This window comes from Lampetra planeri, chromosome 3 (genome assembly GCF_965212315.1).
Source record: "Lampetra planeri chromosome 3, kcLamPlan1.2.h2, whole genome shotgun sequence".
In the NCBI taxonomy this organism is placed as follows: domain Eukaryota; kingdom Metazoa; phylum Chordata; class Hyperoartia; order Petromyzontiformes; family Petromyzontidae; genus Lampetra; species Lampetra planeri.
The window spans coordinates 21916690-21934225 of NC_136109.1; the positions used below are offsets into that span (position 1 = coordinate 21916690).

The following is a 17536-nucleotide window of genomic DNA, read 5'->3' on the forward strand; positions in this document are numbered from 1 at the left end:
CTTGGTGGCAATGCAGTTAGGGTGAGTGACTCGCAATCAGAAGGTTGCGAGCCCAAATTCCCAGTTGAGGCACAACTGAGGCTATGAGCCGACAAAGGTCGATGAAATGTGTAGCACCACTTTGTGGCGAGTCAACAGCGGCCTTGTTATGGAATGACTGGCCCCTGCCAAGGAAATGTCGATTCTCCACCGCTGGCTCATGGCCACCAGTGGAGAGGAGTGCTGCTCCATTACTTGTTTTGAACAGGAATGCTGATTTAAGTCTAACCCCTTAAATGGTACTGCGTAGGGCAATGATAGTACTTTTAATGATTTAATGGTTAAGTGTGTTTTCTTCAGCGCCAAAATGCAAGAACTTTTTTTTTTATCAATCCACTGCTGATTGAGGGCCTCCTCACACCGTGAAGGTCGTTTGGGTTCACCGTACTGCATCATGCCGATGAAGGCAGAAAGCTTATATGTGGAGACATTGAAGTCACTAAGTATTTGTTTTGCTACACTGCCCTCTGCTGCCCACCACGGACTCGCATTGTACTCGCATGATAGACCAAAACATATTGCAATAAAGCAGTAATGGAAATCCATTATAATTTATATGTATACACTAGCTTCACTACCCGGCTTCGCCCAAAACTTGGAATCTTGTCTTGAATTAATACACGGCCTACGCGGAGGGTTGGGGGGGATGCGTGACGTCAGCAGGCACACTGCGTGACGCTACCGCATGCGGGTGACATCACAGATGTGACGTCACCGCTCACTTGCCGTGCAAAATATATCCATTATTGCGCCCCCCCCCCGCCCCCCAAAATACAAAAGTCTATTTTTATACTTTTTGCATTGTGTACAGTCTGGAAGCTGCTCACATGCCAAATTTCAAGTTTGTTGCATGTTGGGAAGTATGCTAAACATTTCGAACAGACACACATATTCACAAATTTCCCTTTTATATATATAGATTAACCCCCCTCTAGTTTTCACACCTATTTAAGACCGAAACAGGAGGACTTCTCCACAGCATTGGCTGTCGCCTGATGATGCCGGTTGTAATTACCAGATAAATCTCGTACTCGAATTGTAAATGATGTGGCTTTACTTTCCAACACACCGGTGTGCTGAACTAGTAACCGATTGGCATGTTTAGTTCACGTGACAAACCTGAATCCCCAGCCATCGAGTGCACAAGCAAACACCACGTTCCCCTGATCTGGAGAGAAGTAGAGGCTCGAGTCGTCTGCCTCCTCAAAGCCTGCACTCCAGTCGAACAAGGGGTCAGCTTTCCCTTCGTTCGCCAGGGTGCCCTCCACTGGTCCTGAGGAAACCTTTTCTGCACTCTCTTCGAGCACCTTGGAGGTGAAGAGGCTGCCAGTGACAGCATTGACCTAACGAGAGACAGAAATAATCACAAGACTGACGTCATTGTGAGACATTTTTCAACAACAAAAAATGATAGGTTAAAATACCTGTGACACACATCATGGTTGGGTAAAAAAATATTTATTTGCACACTAAGCTTGTTTTTTTATAATTGTAGCAGGTACATATGCACCCCATACAAATGTATTTAAAAGTTTACCGCGTAAACAAAATCATTAATAAGCAGAACCCCATTGTGTCTCCACATATAAATACAATGTATGTTTGAACATAAGCCTATGGGATTTCCAGACTAGCAGTCTTTTTTATGTCCAGCAGACTTTTTATGGTCTGTAACGCCAATAGGCTGATGGTAAGATAGCTACATTTGTATTCACGTTATGACAAGAGAATGGAGTTTCCTACGGTGGCGCGTAATGATCTTGCGTACCGTATACACAAGATCATCCTGGGGGGGGGGGGGGTGGGGATGGAATTTACCTGTTCCAGAATCTTCTGCAGTTGGATATGTGCCTCGGTTGGAGTGAGCTTCAGCTCTGTGATGAGGCGGTCGATTTTGTTGATCACGAGGCAAGGGTGAATGTTTTCCAGCCATGCTTGTCTCAGCACCATCTGGGTCTGAGGTAACAAAACACCAATGTTCCCGCTTTACTGGAGTGCAACCGGTTTAATATGCACCGTTTACATTTTACACATACTAATCACGGGAAGTAAATCAGCCAAAAGGAAAGCCTGTAAGGCTTTATATATTTATTTTAGAAGCCACAGGATGAAGGGACAATTTAGTTGTCTTTCACAATGCATTTCCTCAATGCAATTTGTAACTTATTTTTTTCTCGTTTGGTGATTAACACAGAAAAATAAATCCATTCAGAGTGCACTACAGACTATTTGGTCAATAAACATGTCTATCAATACCCATGTGATGATTCTGCATTTGAGACTGGACACAATGTCGTGAGACAAGATTGCATAGCGTCTTGAGATGGGGTTAAATTTAGATGCTACATAATTCAAATGTTTTTGTTTTAAAGAGCAAAGAATAAATAAACCGTTAATTTTGTCCCACAGTATATCGCTGGTAAAAAAAGTTATTGTATTATCAAGGTGAAAACCAATGTCAGAATAGACTTATCCATCTTTGCTGTGCAACTTTCATAGATACCATGAATATAAATCATTTAAAATAACGCACAGGCCAGCTTTAAACAGCTGATAAGCATGCTAGGTTTCCTTTCTCGAGGGAAAGTTAGTGTACTAATTTGCGTACAGGACTAATAATGCTGCCACGGCAATGTGGGTTTCACATTTCACAGATATTAAAATAACACACAGATACGAATACTACAATGACCCATTCACTAAAACCAAATAGATTTGTGATATTAAATGAATGTCTTTTCTCAATTTTTAGTGCCCTTTTAAAATGTCTCAACTGCCCCACTACACACTGGCTTGTCTCCACTAAAAAGAAAACTAGAGCTATTAGATTCCCTGCGGTGCTTTCTTTCACAGCCAATGGAGCTTTGTTAAGATTTAAAACAAAGTGCTTTTGTGAGGTTGGTCAAAGGGACTATCTGTATGTTTCAACAAAAAAAAGTTTCCCCTTAAACTTTACAAAGGTGCTAAATGGCATGCCTTTGCCAGCACCAACATTAAACATATGGGCATCATTAAAACAGTGAAGTTGCCAGACATACAGCTGCTTCAAATGCGTTGTTTGTTTTGTGCGTGGTGTGTTAAAAGTATCAATGTAAGATATCATAGTATACACATTTTGAAATGATTCCATTTTACGACGGACAAGTCTACAACACATTAGAGCAAACCGTAAGCTGCATAAAACCAGTTTGGGGAAGCCATGCGACAGTTTAAAAAATATATAAAGTTACTCTAATTAGGTATATTTTAACAAATAATAAAGCAGCCTCAACAGGGACTGATCCCAAAACGTAGTGGGATGAACATTCATGCTCACAGGACCTGACACAAATATACACTGTATGGGTAATGCTACTCTAGACAAATAAACAAATAGTTTAGTAAGAAAAAAAAGTTATTTATTTTAAGTCGTAAAAAGTAACATTGTTTGTACAATAACATTACATTTATTAATCAACTGTGTTCTCAAATGCAACCGTTGTTCTAGTAAAAAAATAAACTACTGTGCAAATAATGGCTAATGCATAACAGCTGGCAAGCCATTTCAAACACCCACGGATACAAGTGAGTTTCAAACTCTTGGTTGGGAAGATGGCATAGTGAATGCTACATTACCATGCACATATACATAATATAATCTTTATGTTTATTTGCCAATACAAATTCACCAGCAGGACAAATTCACAATGTTGTATTGGATAGGTTAACCACAATGTCCAGTTAAAACGTATCTACAGATCTGGATAACAGAAATGTAGGATGTTACACTGGAGTGAAAATGGCACAATTTGTCTGCAGTTTGTATCTTGGTCTTCTAGAGGGCGCATTTATTTATACATAATACAAGGTGACGCATTTATGAATACCCCACTGGTTTCTAAAGACCTTGTCTTATGGGCCTGTACTCAAACAAAAGAGGCCCCTCCCAACCCCCCGACAGCTATCCTATTTTAACGTCACTAATGAATGAGGCCCCATGTGGCATTCTCCCTCAGGGCATCAGGGAATCTCGAGGTGGCCCGAGGTGGCCCTGAGTGGCCCTGGGTTGGATTGGCCAAGGCGGAACAGTTGCATGGCCCTGCATTCGCCAGATATCTCCCCACAATAATTCTTTTTTTCTTTTAGGGTAACATCAAAGGCCACAAAAATCGCAAAATATCAACCACTTCAGCTCACGCTTCATTGAATGCTATAAGCCAATCACATCAGCTATGTTGGACAAAGTGTTTGAGGAGAGTAAGACAATATTACATAAAAAATGGTGAGGAGACATGTAGAGGCTTTGAAATAAAATTGAGTTTTCTCTGTTTTTCTTTTTGAATTGGGGTAACTATCAGTGGATCAACCCTGGTATTTCACAAGCACCCTTTTCAAGTATTGACATCCCACAGCTGCACTATTGCTTCCCTCATTAAGTGGTAATAAATACATAAATCTCTTTTATTAAGCGTCTTTCTACAAGGTACTCGAGGCATCGTACACCAAAAAAGACATTTTTAAAAACGTTGGCCAAAGGGAGGAAAAACTACATAGTATAGAAGCTAATTTCTAGAACCAAAAGCAAGAACAAGTAAATGCATCTTGAGGTTGGGTGTAAGCACTGCCGTTGTGTCTAAATTTCGAAAAGCGCTGAGCAAGGGATTTACACACAGCGGGGAGCAGCAGAACAGAAGGCACAGGTCACCCAATGTGAGGAGCCGTGTCCAGGGATGAAGCAAATGACATAAACGCAAACTCATTCAAAAATAAGCAAGCAAAAGAGCAACAGCACCTCCTGAAAGAGAATGGTACTGGAAACGTTACCTGCGGACATACACCTTCGACGGCATCAACCACAACAATGGCCCCGTCACAAAGGCGAACAGCTGTAGAGACCTCCGAAGAAAAGTCTACGTGCCCTGGCGAGTCGATCAGATTGATCAGGTACTCTTCGTCATCTGCAGAGTAATTTGCAACCACAAACAACAGGAAAGCACATGTAAAACCGTTAACATTATCACGTGATAAAGGCAACAAAACAATGATGTCAAAATCTGATGTGACATTTTCACACTGCACTGCTTCAACTACAATCCATAATTTTAAAAAGTAAAAAAATATATTAAGATAGTGTGAATGAAAAATGCCGCAAAATTGTAAAAATAGGGCAGTGTTGTCACCAGAGCAATACACGTATACAACTGAAGAATATCAACAAAGCTCTTGTGTCCTACCATAAAAAGTGTCACAGTTCAGACACTTGCACACTACAATTTGAGCAAGTAATAACAATGCTACAACTCAACATGGGTAGCCTGGCAAACATAAATAATTGTTTTGTGGTGCTTCTGCACTTTATAGAGGCAATGGCTGTTTGATCATACAGATTTCTGATACTCGCAAACCTGCCGGGCTACAGGGTGGCCAGGAGATTGCAAAACAAAATGTGGGTTCGTAATGAACGGTCTGTGCCGATATTTCACGTTATCCATCCCCTCAACGAAGGGGTTTCTCCAGGTAGTCTGGTTTTCTTCCAAATGCAAAAACATACATATGGATTTGACCAAACATCATAATTCATAACAGTTATGAAATATGCGCTTGACACTTGATAATGAAATAGAATTATTAATTTGAAGTCGTTTGGAAAAAAAAAGTGTTATCCATCAATAACAAACTATTCATATCAATTTTATTTAAGATTTTTAAGGCACCAGTGTAAAGTATGAACTCCAACTATAAGTCAGCCAATCCATCTACTTTCTCTTGACTCTCAAAGGCTATAAATGTTAAGACAATTTATATATGTATATATATTTCAGCGATAAAGCAGTGTGAATGAGAATGTGGAGAGATGTTTTCGTATACAAAAGTGTCAGTGTAATCTTTGGCAAGAAAGCATAGTTTGGGAAACTAATATAATTCTGGTAAAAAATTCAAACCTTTGTTATAGAAGAGCGAAATGGCACTTGACTTCATTGTAATTCCACGGATCTGTTCATCTTCCCGACTATCCATGTACCGCACCTGTGGAACCAAGAGCATATGTTACTGACCTCTGTGATAATGCCTGTACCTTAGCTTATTTAACTGAATAAGCTTTACGGGCAACAGTCAACTAATCTGTTTTGCTTATTTACAAGCTACATTGAATTTGACTTTAATATAACAAAAATATATAAATTCACCTAAATGTACATATTTTTGAAGAAGCTACCAGCATGTGATATGGAATTAATCATCGGATACAATTCCAAACAATAGGCAAAGCAACCTAAAAAAACACATCGGAGAGCTATAAAGCATACCCGCATACATCTACGAAGCAGTATAATGAAAAGAAAGTATGTTGTCCCTAATTTTTTTTTTACATTTTTGGTTTCATAAATCATTTTCATATATTAATCACAATTATAGTAGATTATTAGCATGCATAGCGAGCATAAAAACAAGTAGTCATTTTAAAATGTACCTTTCCAGCCAGCCTATTCGAAATTATCCCATTGCTGGCTATCAGGCAGTCAGCTAAGGTGGTTTTTCCTGAAAGAAATAACAATACAAAATGCACAATTAATCAAGAGTGGATTTTTTTTTTTATATGTTACCACTGAACTATTAGGCATCTAGAGATCACCACACAAATCTTCGCAACAGGAATAATACTTCAAAAATCAAGAAGGAATGATACTGCAAAGGGCCGTGTTATATATGGAAGCCGTGTGTTTTTCAAAGAAAGCAGCAAACACTGCCACACCATGGTCAACGTGTGCCAAAATGCAGATGTTGCGGATGTTGCTGGTGATCTTCTGCAGGGCACTGATCTTCGCAACCTCCACGTCCTTCATGGTCACTTTAATAATCTGTAAATAACTGAACGATACAATGGACAGAAGAAAAAACAGTTATTGTTTTATGTGCAAAATAAATTGAGGTTACTGTACTTGGTAATGTTGCACAAGCACACATCAAAAATAAGTGCCGCATTCATCATTAATATTGTCTTATAACATAATATAACAGCATAATGTTTTGACCAGTTGTCCTTAATTATAACAATGGTCTATATTCTGCTCCGAAGAAGAGCATTCAACTAAAATGTGCCCTGATTATATATTTTTTGTTAAAGGTGTGTTCATGACAAATGTGTTGATACACACTGTAAATCTAAAATATGCAGGTAGCGTAGATAAATGGAAAGGTGACGTATTTTTACATTAACGATGAACTTAAAGTTAAGAAAAACCAGACATTAGTCCTACGATTGAATAAAACCTCATTCAAGATCTGATATAACAAAGTCTTACCAAGAGGTATGTAACAGGGGGGCAAGCAGCCTAGCACTGTGCTCACTGATGAGTCGGTTTCACTCAAATTGACGCACTTTGTAACGTGCTGACCCAGTAAAAAAAACGAGTCTCTCTCCATCATTACCGACTATAATCACCCAGAAATGTCTGTCCGTCCCGTGCGTAACGTCACTCCAAATGAGCCCCCCCCCCTCATTACATATTCATGGATGGGTGGATTTTTACACTAACGCAGAGGAAGGTCGAGCTAAATAAAAAAATGTATTACGCAAAGTCGCTTCAAATATGACGTTTCTTTGCAGTGGGGCAACCCACCTCATTAATAATCATGAGCTGAACTAATTTTCTATTGAATATTTCATATTTACTGCAATATACACCCATCCTTGGACAGGCAAAAAATCTAGTCCACAAATAAACAACGTGCTCACCTACTAAACCCCCCCGCCCCGCCGTCTCTAAATCTCTGACCGGATATTTTGTCATGTTTTGTCAACAACCTACAAGCATTTCGCTCGACACTCAGGACATTGTTTTGTTGGCGAAAAAAAATGAGGACTTAACGAGTCACGCGGCGTTCGGAGAGCCAGCAACACTCACGTAGGCGCCACCTCAGTCTCATCATAACCGCACCGGCACCAGGCAACCATTTAAACCTCGACTTAAACACGGTTCAAGTTTCAAGTTCATTTATTAGGTATATAGCCCTGTGAGCCATTCGGCTCTTGAATCGGGTGCAACCGCAACAAACAAAAAACATCTTAAAGTGAATATGTGACTAAGTGCAAACAGAAAATCCAAGAAAAGACAGCAAAATATTGCAGAAAAAACACCGTACACCAACGCTGCGTGCAAAAATCCCAGTGGGATGCAAGTCAGATACACATTGGCTTCAGATACACATTGGTGGCCAGCGGTGATTTGGTGAGCTTACATCCTGAATTATGGTCGGCTCAGCCAATCATACTTCCATGATCGATTACGTCCAGTACAGTACATTTAAATGAGCACATGCCAAAAGTTGTTGGTTGTCCTGTGGTTGATTGGATATACAGTACTGTACTGTACTACAGGCATGTTGAATTTACACCCAAGCATTCAGGGTTGCCACACTGCCCAATGATCGCACGCGAAGACACTTTGCCCTTTCAACGAAAGAAACCTTTGTATTAAAAGCTCTATATATACTCTGCGCGTGTGTTCCTCGCAGCTGTGTTAAAATTAGGTCAATAATTACTTTAGTAAATTGACGGTCCGGATTTCAATGGCACAACTCTGGTGACGTCCCTACGCCATAACGAACATTGCTGAGGTAATCACCGTGAAATAATGACGCGCCTGACCGCCAACGTTAAGAGTCTTTTAATCAATTTACGAAGCTTAAAACGTGCGTTGCAGTAGATTGGAGACACCGATCCAAGCTGTTTACAAGATAAGTATAAAATAAACAGACAATGAGGTCTCCCACAGTCGGGAAGAGGCTTTAAACCAAAACTAATTAACTGCGTGTCTCCCTGAAAACATGCGGAGCAGTATTTAAACCCTTTAAAACCAGAGGCCTGGCCTCACTAAAACACATGCAGCCGACCATGCGAGCACACGTGTTGACGAACCTATTTGCCGAACCTATTAACGAGACCCACCCCCCATCCCCAATCCACGGTCAACGTGCGTACAGCCCTTACCTGAGTTTATAACAGTCTGACGTTACCGCCTCTCATCAGCCGGCACGTCGACGATACACAACAGGACTAAAAGCGCCACTGTACTTGCGAGTTCATGTCGCACTGTACCGGGTATGACACGCACGTGTGTTCTCCCGCGGTCGTGACGTAACGATAGGCGTGGTCAAGGGGGAACTGACATGACGTCACCACACACAGGGGGCGGGGCAAAGACGTCGCTTGCGGGGAACTGACATGACGTCACCGCGCAAAAAAAGTAACAATGCAATAAAATCAAATTAAACGCACACAAAAGACACCTAATATGGATCAGACGAAAACTGCACTTTAAATTGTCTCCGGTAAATTCCTGAGTCCTATATGCAAGGTTCAGGAACTAAACATGTCTGAAAGGCCCTTTTAATCATCTTGCAAAGACCGATTGCATCACTCAGTGGGCTCGGTCAAAAATTATGATGTTAACCTCACTGCAATGTGTCAGCAACATTGTATAACTTTACTTTTAATACAAATTAGGTAATTTAGTTATATATTTACGGGTTATTGAAGTGTTTGCCTGTTACTCGATATCTACGAAAAGTTTACTTTCAAATGCAAAGTTTAAATGCAAAGTTTAAAACATATCAAACAAAATAATAAACGACATTTTACGCCAATGCTGCTGAAATATGCACTCCTAAAAGGATGTGGGGCTGATGGGATGTGGAAAACATACTTTTGTTTCTTACATGGAAGAACAAATATTCGAAGGAGATATTGCGTATTTATTTTGTTTGTTAAACAATAACAAACGTTTTAAAGATGTGGAAAATACTCTGTGGATTGAGATAAAACATCTCTCCAGAGAATGATTAGAAAAAACAAACAAGTATAATGACTGTATGTGATGCATTTACATCATTAGCATCGTTGTGAAGAACATATATATATACATTGGTCATGATACATTTACAATAACGTCATAAAACATTTCCAACTGAAATACGAACACTGCAACTGCAAGAATCCACACAACTCTATTGAATTGCTTTTGTGTTGCATTTATCGTTGAATATAAAAGCAAATCGGTATTTTCTTGTAAGTGCCCAGCTTACGTAAATGGAAATGTTCATTTAAACATCACAAGTAGTGTTTTTACCCATAGAGACAAACACGGCAGTTAGTATGTCTTACATTGAACTTCATGTCCACTAAAGTTCCAACAACGCTAGCATGCACTCTTCATCTGTCACCTTTATCTTCTTCTTATGAACGTTTTTTTAGTGTGTCGTGATAGAAATGCAGCAGACGTTACATGCAGAGCCTCAATCTCTTCGTTGTTAAAACAGAATGGACTGAAGTTGGCAAAACTTGTTTTCATGGTTGAGCCAGTAGCTATTGTCCAGGCTTTATATGGATTGGGGAGCCTTGTTTTTTCCAAGGAAGCAAAAAAACCGTGGGTGGCCCCATGAGATCTCATTATTTTGTCAGAACTTTTCTGAAGTCATTATTTTTTCTTAAGAAACATCCTAGGGCAGTTCGGTTTCAATTCCAGATCCCCTTGGTCCTCTGAAGCTAAATGAAAACCATGCATGACCATGCTTTTGTCTAACTCCTGTCATTAACTCTATGTTTGTTGGTGTTATGCGTGCACACCGTGGCTTGCAATTAATAATGGTCTCGGTTGATGGAAAAATAATGCATCAATGCGTTCTGTTCATTTGTATGTGCATTTTATTACGATAATATATATATATGCATACAGTGGAATATACAAAGCACATAGTTAATCCGATTTTTTGTATTAGCTTCTCTCCATAATGTCCTATTTTGGTATTGCTATAAAATTCAGGAAGTGTTACTTAAAGAAATGTTGCATTTCCTCATCATTCCCAGCAGAGGGCGACGTAGTATAGCATTCTGAATACTTACCAAAGAAAACAAAGTAAATACTGTGATACTGTGATGGTAAACACTACAGGCGACGTTTCGGGCAATGGCCCTTTATAGCACAGAAATAGAGAGACCAAAAAGATAGAGTGGATACGAGTTGAAGACTGAACTTTACACCATGCAGCCTGATGAACACGTTTTAAATTTACAAGAATAGTTACCAAACTAAAAAGTTGATTGGGCCATACATTAAGCAATTCCTGAAATCTAAACTCAAACTATTTTAAACAATTAAACATATTTACAACACAGTAATTATATTCTAGTCCATAAATAGAGGTTACAATAACTTTGCTATTTTCACCCACAAATGTGGTTTTCTGAACATGCATCGATGGAATGATACTCTAACACTATAACACGATTATATATATATTTCTTCAGGGCAACAAGAAATGCAGTATGAATGGTAGATGTACCAAAACTCCACTATCAGACTCCACGTGTAAATAGAACCACGTAAAGACTCTAAGCCCTTCACTGGCTGCCAAACCAGTGCCATCTGGGAGCTTCTTTAAGAACTGAAGAAGCAAGTGGAGCAAAGCATCAGACATCATTCCCGAACAGCACATAGTACAACCTGACAACACACGGGGAAGCTATCCTCCATGGACTTGCCCCTGCCTCTACCTCTCCTCTCTCATCTGATCCACTCTACTCCCCCTCACATCATCTATGCTCCAGCAACCAAGGCCTCTTGAAGCCCCCAATAAATGTTCTCTGTGGGAGGTCGTTTATTCTTCTTTGCTGCTCTCATGGTTTTGGAACTCTCTACCCTCAGCCATCCGTTCTCTTGACAACCTACTTCCTTATTCCATTTCCTACTGAAGCAAAGATTGGTGGCAAATACAGATATGTTACAACTCCCAAATCTACTGACCTGTGAGGTGACCACCTCCGATTATAATCACAGTTGGCTACGTATGGTGTGAAAGAAGTTCAACATACATACAAGATAGTGATACAGAAAGTGGATTCATGAACGCATCTGTGTAGACGTTTCCGTGTTACCTCATTGTATGCATGGTGCAAGAAGCAAAAAACCTAAGAATACGAATAAGAAGCAAACACTCTGTGTAAAGGAATGATCCAAACATTCCAATGCAGGGCCATCATTAAAAAGAGTCTTGACATTTAGCAAATATTTCCTGGATACACATATATCATTAGCTGAGTATTGCTACTACATTCCATGAGATTGCTTCAAACAGTTATAAACCTTTAACTCGACAAAATAATATTTCAGTTGCACCCTGTCAGGATCTCAACAATGACAGTATCATGCATCACAATGTGGAAGCTGGCCAAATGCCTTCTTAAAGCTCGAGTCAAAAATATCATTAGCAAATTAGACGTGCAGATACTCTTATAAACCATCTACTATCCAAACCTTTATGGAGAAAACTGCAAGGCTGTAAAAAAACATTTGCATGATTGCATGCATTCGTTATGTGATTGCAAAACAATGCCACGAACTACTCTTAAATGAAAATATGATCGTTTTTGTTTCTGCATTAAATTACTTGAGCCTTGTCGTTGTGAAATAGTCCCATAGTTCGAATTGAGCTCTTGCAAAATATCTAATTTAAATAAAATGTCTGTGCTTATAAAAATAGACCTTCAATTGCATTCACAAAAAAAATTGGTGAAAATATTATGATTGATCTTATTGACAATACAGTATTATGAATGCTAAACAATATTCTGATTATAATGTTAATATACAAGCCAACAAATTATTATTTTATAGAAAGATGAAAGGCTCACTAGATTGGCGTGCACAGAGCGATGGCGCATCAGAGCATTGCTCACGAGGATCTACACTTTAGAAAAGCCTCAAGCTATTTTCAGCATAGTTTCCAGTGACCACCTGAGTTCAATTCCCTGCTCGGTAATCCTGGGTGCCCTTCCACTTGATAAACCCACACGGACCAACGTAGTGAGGTCATAGATCAAACATCCCCCATGGCTGGCACAGCATGAGGATGTCTTCATCCACCACTGGATTGGACAAAGGGTTGTAAATTAAAATAATTATTAAGTTGAAACTACATATTGATAACACCTTGAGCACAGCTTGATACAAGTCTCTTCCCAATGAATATAAAATTGCATTTCGTGAGGCATGTAAATATATCAGTTTTAAAACTGTGAATGCATAAAGGATTGGATCCTATGAGGTGCTCAGTTTTATCACAGTCCTTGTGAAGAGAAATGCGCTGGCTTAATTTATGTGCGTACAATTAGCGCTGACATGGAAGCATTTCTCACTAGGATTTACACTTTTGAAAAGCCTCAAGCTATTTTCAGCATAGTTTCCATTTTGCTCTGATCGTTAGGCCCGTCGCTTTTGCACATGACCATGCAGGTTGTTTTTAGAATCCAGATGGGATAACTGCAAAATATAACTCCGAATTTTAATTTCTTTTCTCTGACACTGTGCTACAGTCAGCTCAATGACAGTTCATGGAAAAGCACGAATATAAGCAAGTTCTTTGTAGAGCTGTTGACGTTGATTATCTACTCTTTAACTTGGCAGTCAATATTCAAGTATGCAAAATCAAAGGTGAAACTGTGTAAGCATATGTTTTATAAATACAAATGGCTTTGGTCCATGCGCATTCCTTTGGCGTATATATTTTTTGCTCTGCAAGGAAGAACTGGTAAACTCTAACCATAATAATAAACGTGTCTGCAAATTCGATCCATTTCCATAGCATGTGACACGTGTTTTGGAAAATATGTTGTTTGTGATCTTTTGTTCTTATTTTAAAATATATTCTGGCTATAATTATGTGTAAAAGTAATATCATGGAGACACGGTAATTCTGTACCAAGGTACAGGTTGTCTCTCATCATATATACGTCTGACTTTAATCACTTTAGTGGGGATTGCTGAAGGTATGAGATATGCCAGCACATGTGTGAATTCTATACTCTAACATTTGTTGGCATAACCCTCTCATTTCTCATAAATGTCAAATTGCACCGCACTTAGTTTAAACTTTCAACAGTCGCAGAGTCTCAAACATTTTGCATACCCCCCCCCCTCACTTCTTTTTCAGGGAGTTTTATTTTAGCAGAATTCACCAGAGTCTTCCTGCAAGCGTTGGCAAAAAAAATGGTTGTGTTGTTGTTTCTGAGTTTTCTTTCGGAAACTAGTGATTTACACAGCGAGTAGAAACAATACACTCACCATTTTTAAATACTGTGCAGAATTTTTTGAATTCATTTACAATTTTATTTGTGACTCTTCAAAGACCATATCAGTGAAAACGTATATCGTCTAATTGTATCGACAGTATTCTTCTTTACCCATCAATGTGTAATTTTATTCAGTGCACATCACCTGACAGAGATCAGAAAGTTGGAGTAAAAAATGGGAACAGTACCTAAAAGTACGAAAATAAACATTGAAATATGTATCCTTGGAATTACACCGATGGACAAAAAGAGAAACACACAAATTAAGGAACAAACTCAAAATAGAGACATCATATGAAAACTATTTAATCTATTTTTTTATTTTACCAGATAAGGCCTACTGAGCTATATAGCTCTTTTTCATAAGTGACCTGGCCACAAAGAATAGCTCAACGAAGTGGCTTATCATGTGGAAAGCTATAGCAGCCAAATACTGCAAACGAATGTTTCTAAATGTGGAGGGAAAAACAGGAGAACCCGGAGAAAAATCCATGCGACCACGGGGAGAACAGGCATCATCAGGGTTGGGATCGAACCCACAACCTCCTGAATCACCAGGCGAGGCATATGACATTTCCCCACCACAGTACCCTGTGAAGGACACATCATTGGAAGGTATGATAGCTGATGGATGTGACTGGTGATAGAAACGCAACCAAAGGGGAGAATGCACCTCAGATGATTACCAACCACGTCTCATGCAAATAAGCAAATGTATCGCTTATTATTTGCAGGATGGAGAGGAATAGCAATGACGTGGGTATATGACTGTTGTTGATTAATGTACGGAATTGGCCTACTTCCACGATAAACTTGCCTTCCATAATGCATCCTAAAAAATAATGTTAAGTGAAATAAAGTGTTCCGTCATTTAATCAGTAGGTAAACTGAACAATGTTTCTTTATTACTGAAATATTGATTATTTTAATATTCAAACTAGTTTGGAAGCTTTCGTGACCGCAGGAATTACTCTTTGGTTCTTTCGGTAAAGTCACGTAAAAATAAATTCAATTCAATTAAATAATAGAATACGACGTTTCAATTGCAACACAAGCAACCATCATCAGGTACAAATGAATGAAAAAATAACGATAGTAAACTTGGAAACATAATGCAATACAACACAGAGAGTCGGCCAACACAACAGTCCCGACCTGGTTGATCACGTTCTTCCAAAGATTGCTAAATTTGAGAGACGCACAAGCAGAGAGAGACTCACACAGAGACAAACAGAGAGAGACACACACATAGACACACAGAAAGACAACATCTCTGTGTTGAGGCCTTCAATAGAGAGAAAGAGGGGGGGGTGCAAATGGGGAGTTGTGTGGAATTCCTGCCCATAGCGGCCGGAGGAGAGAATGGACTTATAACAAGCACGGAACAAGCACGGTAGAAAGCAAATTTCGTATTTTAATATTGTATTCATGGGGAATTTTTATTTATTTAATTTTCGAAAACAAATTTACATTCAAATGTCGATTTTCCTAAAACTGTTATAAAAAATAAGTACAGTGTGGTGAGATTGCACATATGTATATTTGCTGTAATGGCTATATTAAATATGTGTGTAAGGACAGTACAGGGTGATGAAGGGACAGTACAGCTCCCCGTGACCATGGCTACTAATTAACGTAACGGGAACAGACAAGGTCACGTTAGGGTAATGTGGCCCTAAGTGGTTGCTAATCATGATTGATGCTACAAGCTTTGACAGGGTTGCAATTTACGGTCGTAAATTGTAATCAGGGCAGAGACAGACAGGGCCAGGTGCAGTGAGAGAGGGTTCGGGAATAGGGGCGTGGCCGGGTCGTGAGGGGGATAAAAGCCGTCGCGAACCGGGGCTCTGGGCTGCTGTTGTGGGGGAACTGCAGTCGCCGTCATCACCTTGGAGCGGGTCATCTTCATCATCCTGGAGTGGGCACCGTGTAGTCTTGGATGGCTAGAGTTCTGTTGTCTCAGAATAGAGCTATCTAAGTTACCCAAGTGTATATAGTCACTCGCAGTGAGTCGGCATACTTTATTCAAAATAAATATAACTGAACAAGGCTGTGTCTCTGAGAGCTACATTAGATGTGGATGAATTGGTCAGTACCGGTGTACATACACATACGTTCACATTCATAAGAAAAGTAATACGTGGTTATCTTCTGTGTACTCTTATGAGGGCTTGTTGAAGTGAATCTTATTCTGCTTGTATTTTGTGCCTTTTTATTATTCACATTGAAATGTGTGTGCATGCAGTAAAATAACATACTATACAGGGGCGGTTTCTTCATTAGGGCGATTGGGCGACGCACCACCAATGTCATTCAACCACAGAGTCACGCTAGCCATCACTGTGCCTCTGGATATAGTCCAATCAGCGTCATGTCACATTCTGTGGAGTACCGCCTCTTTTTGGGCGATTTCACTCCGGCTGAGAATCGCCCCGAGTGGCCCCATAGACTTACATTCAAAGATGTTTTTTTTCGAACGGGGGGCGCTGCAATGCATTCTCTATGGCTTCCAGGAGGGCTCGCACTAACGTGCTTACGTCATCATACGTAAGCACGTTTCATCCAACAATATAATTTGTCGCCACCTAGTGGAATCTTTAATAAAAGAAACTTGAGTGGATTGTATTAATAGTGAGTATAGAAACAAACAAGATGTATTGTAAGAGTCACTTTATTTTTCATTAATATTAAAGAAGTGAAGTTGCCTTTACATGCTTAAGCTGTTAATTTATCCATTGCATGGGTGGACCTTATCCTTATCAATCATCCAGACATTTGCCCCCCCCTGAGAGATTTTGCAGGAGCGGACACTGGTACTATATAATGTATAATGGCATAACAGACCCATATGTGGATGTGGCGAATGTAAGCGTCAGTTTTTTTTCATTGGATATATTTGTTGTGGATGTGTGTATGCTTAACACGTAGGCTTTCGCGACCAATATCCATTATATAGGTTTTTTTAGGGTCAGATTGTCAATTTTGCTGATTTTCTCTCCAACACGCCAGTGTGCTGAATAGTAACGAATTGGCATGTTCAGTTTACGTGACAAACCTTACTAATTGGCTTTGTCGGGTGGAGGCGGGTTTAACGATGCATTTCAATTTACGCGATCTAACCCAACAAAAAGCCTATATTATGTGTGAATGCATTTATTAAATTGCGTGCTTGCGCTGGTATTGAATGTACATTAGTCCACTGCTCAGTCACTATATCTCTAACGGAAAACGTCCGAGGGGAGATGGAGCAATAAAATCACTGCGTGTGCAAGTTGCTGTTGGATCGTTGCATTGCAGAATCATGAGAGACAGCGGTGAGAGCGGTGTTCTTCGCTCATTTTCAGAGGTGGGGCCACTTTCGCCGATAAGACATCATCAGTGTGAGAGCCG

At 39.7% G+C, this 17536-nt stretch overlaps 1 protein-coding gene across 1 annotated transcript in view; it reads right to left on the reverse strand.

The window, feature by feature from the left end:
* EFL1 (elongation factor like GTPase 1) overlaps positions 1-9146 on the reverse strand; it is a 28301-nt gene extending 19155 nt beyond the window's left edge. Inside the window, exons 1-7 of the mRNA XM_078623774.1 lie at positions 9011-9146; positions 6773-6888; positions 6491-6558; positions 5961-6045; positions 4843-4976; positions 1858-1995; positions 1159-1382 (exon numbers count right to left, since the gene is read on the reverse strand). Of these exons, the coding sequence (XP_078479900.1) occupies positions 1159-1382; positions 1858-1995; positions 4843-4976; positions 5961-6045; positions 6491-6558; positions 6773-6863 (740 nt within the window). The 5' untranslated portion in view covers positions 6864-6888; positions 9011-9146. The remainder of the gene's footprint in view (positions 1-1158; positions 1383-1857; positions 1996-4842; positions 4977-5960; positions 6046-6490; positions 6559-6772; positions 6889-9010) is intronic.
* Between the last annotated feature and the right edge of the window lie 8390 nt (positions 9147-17536).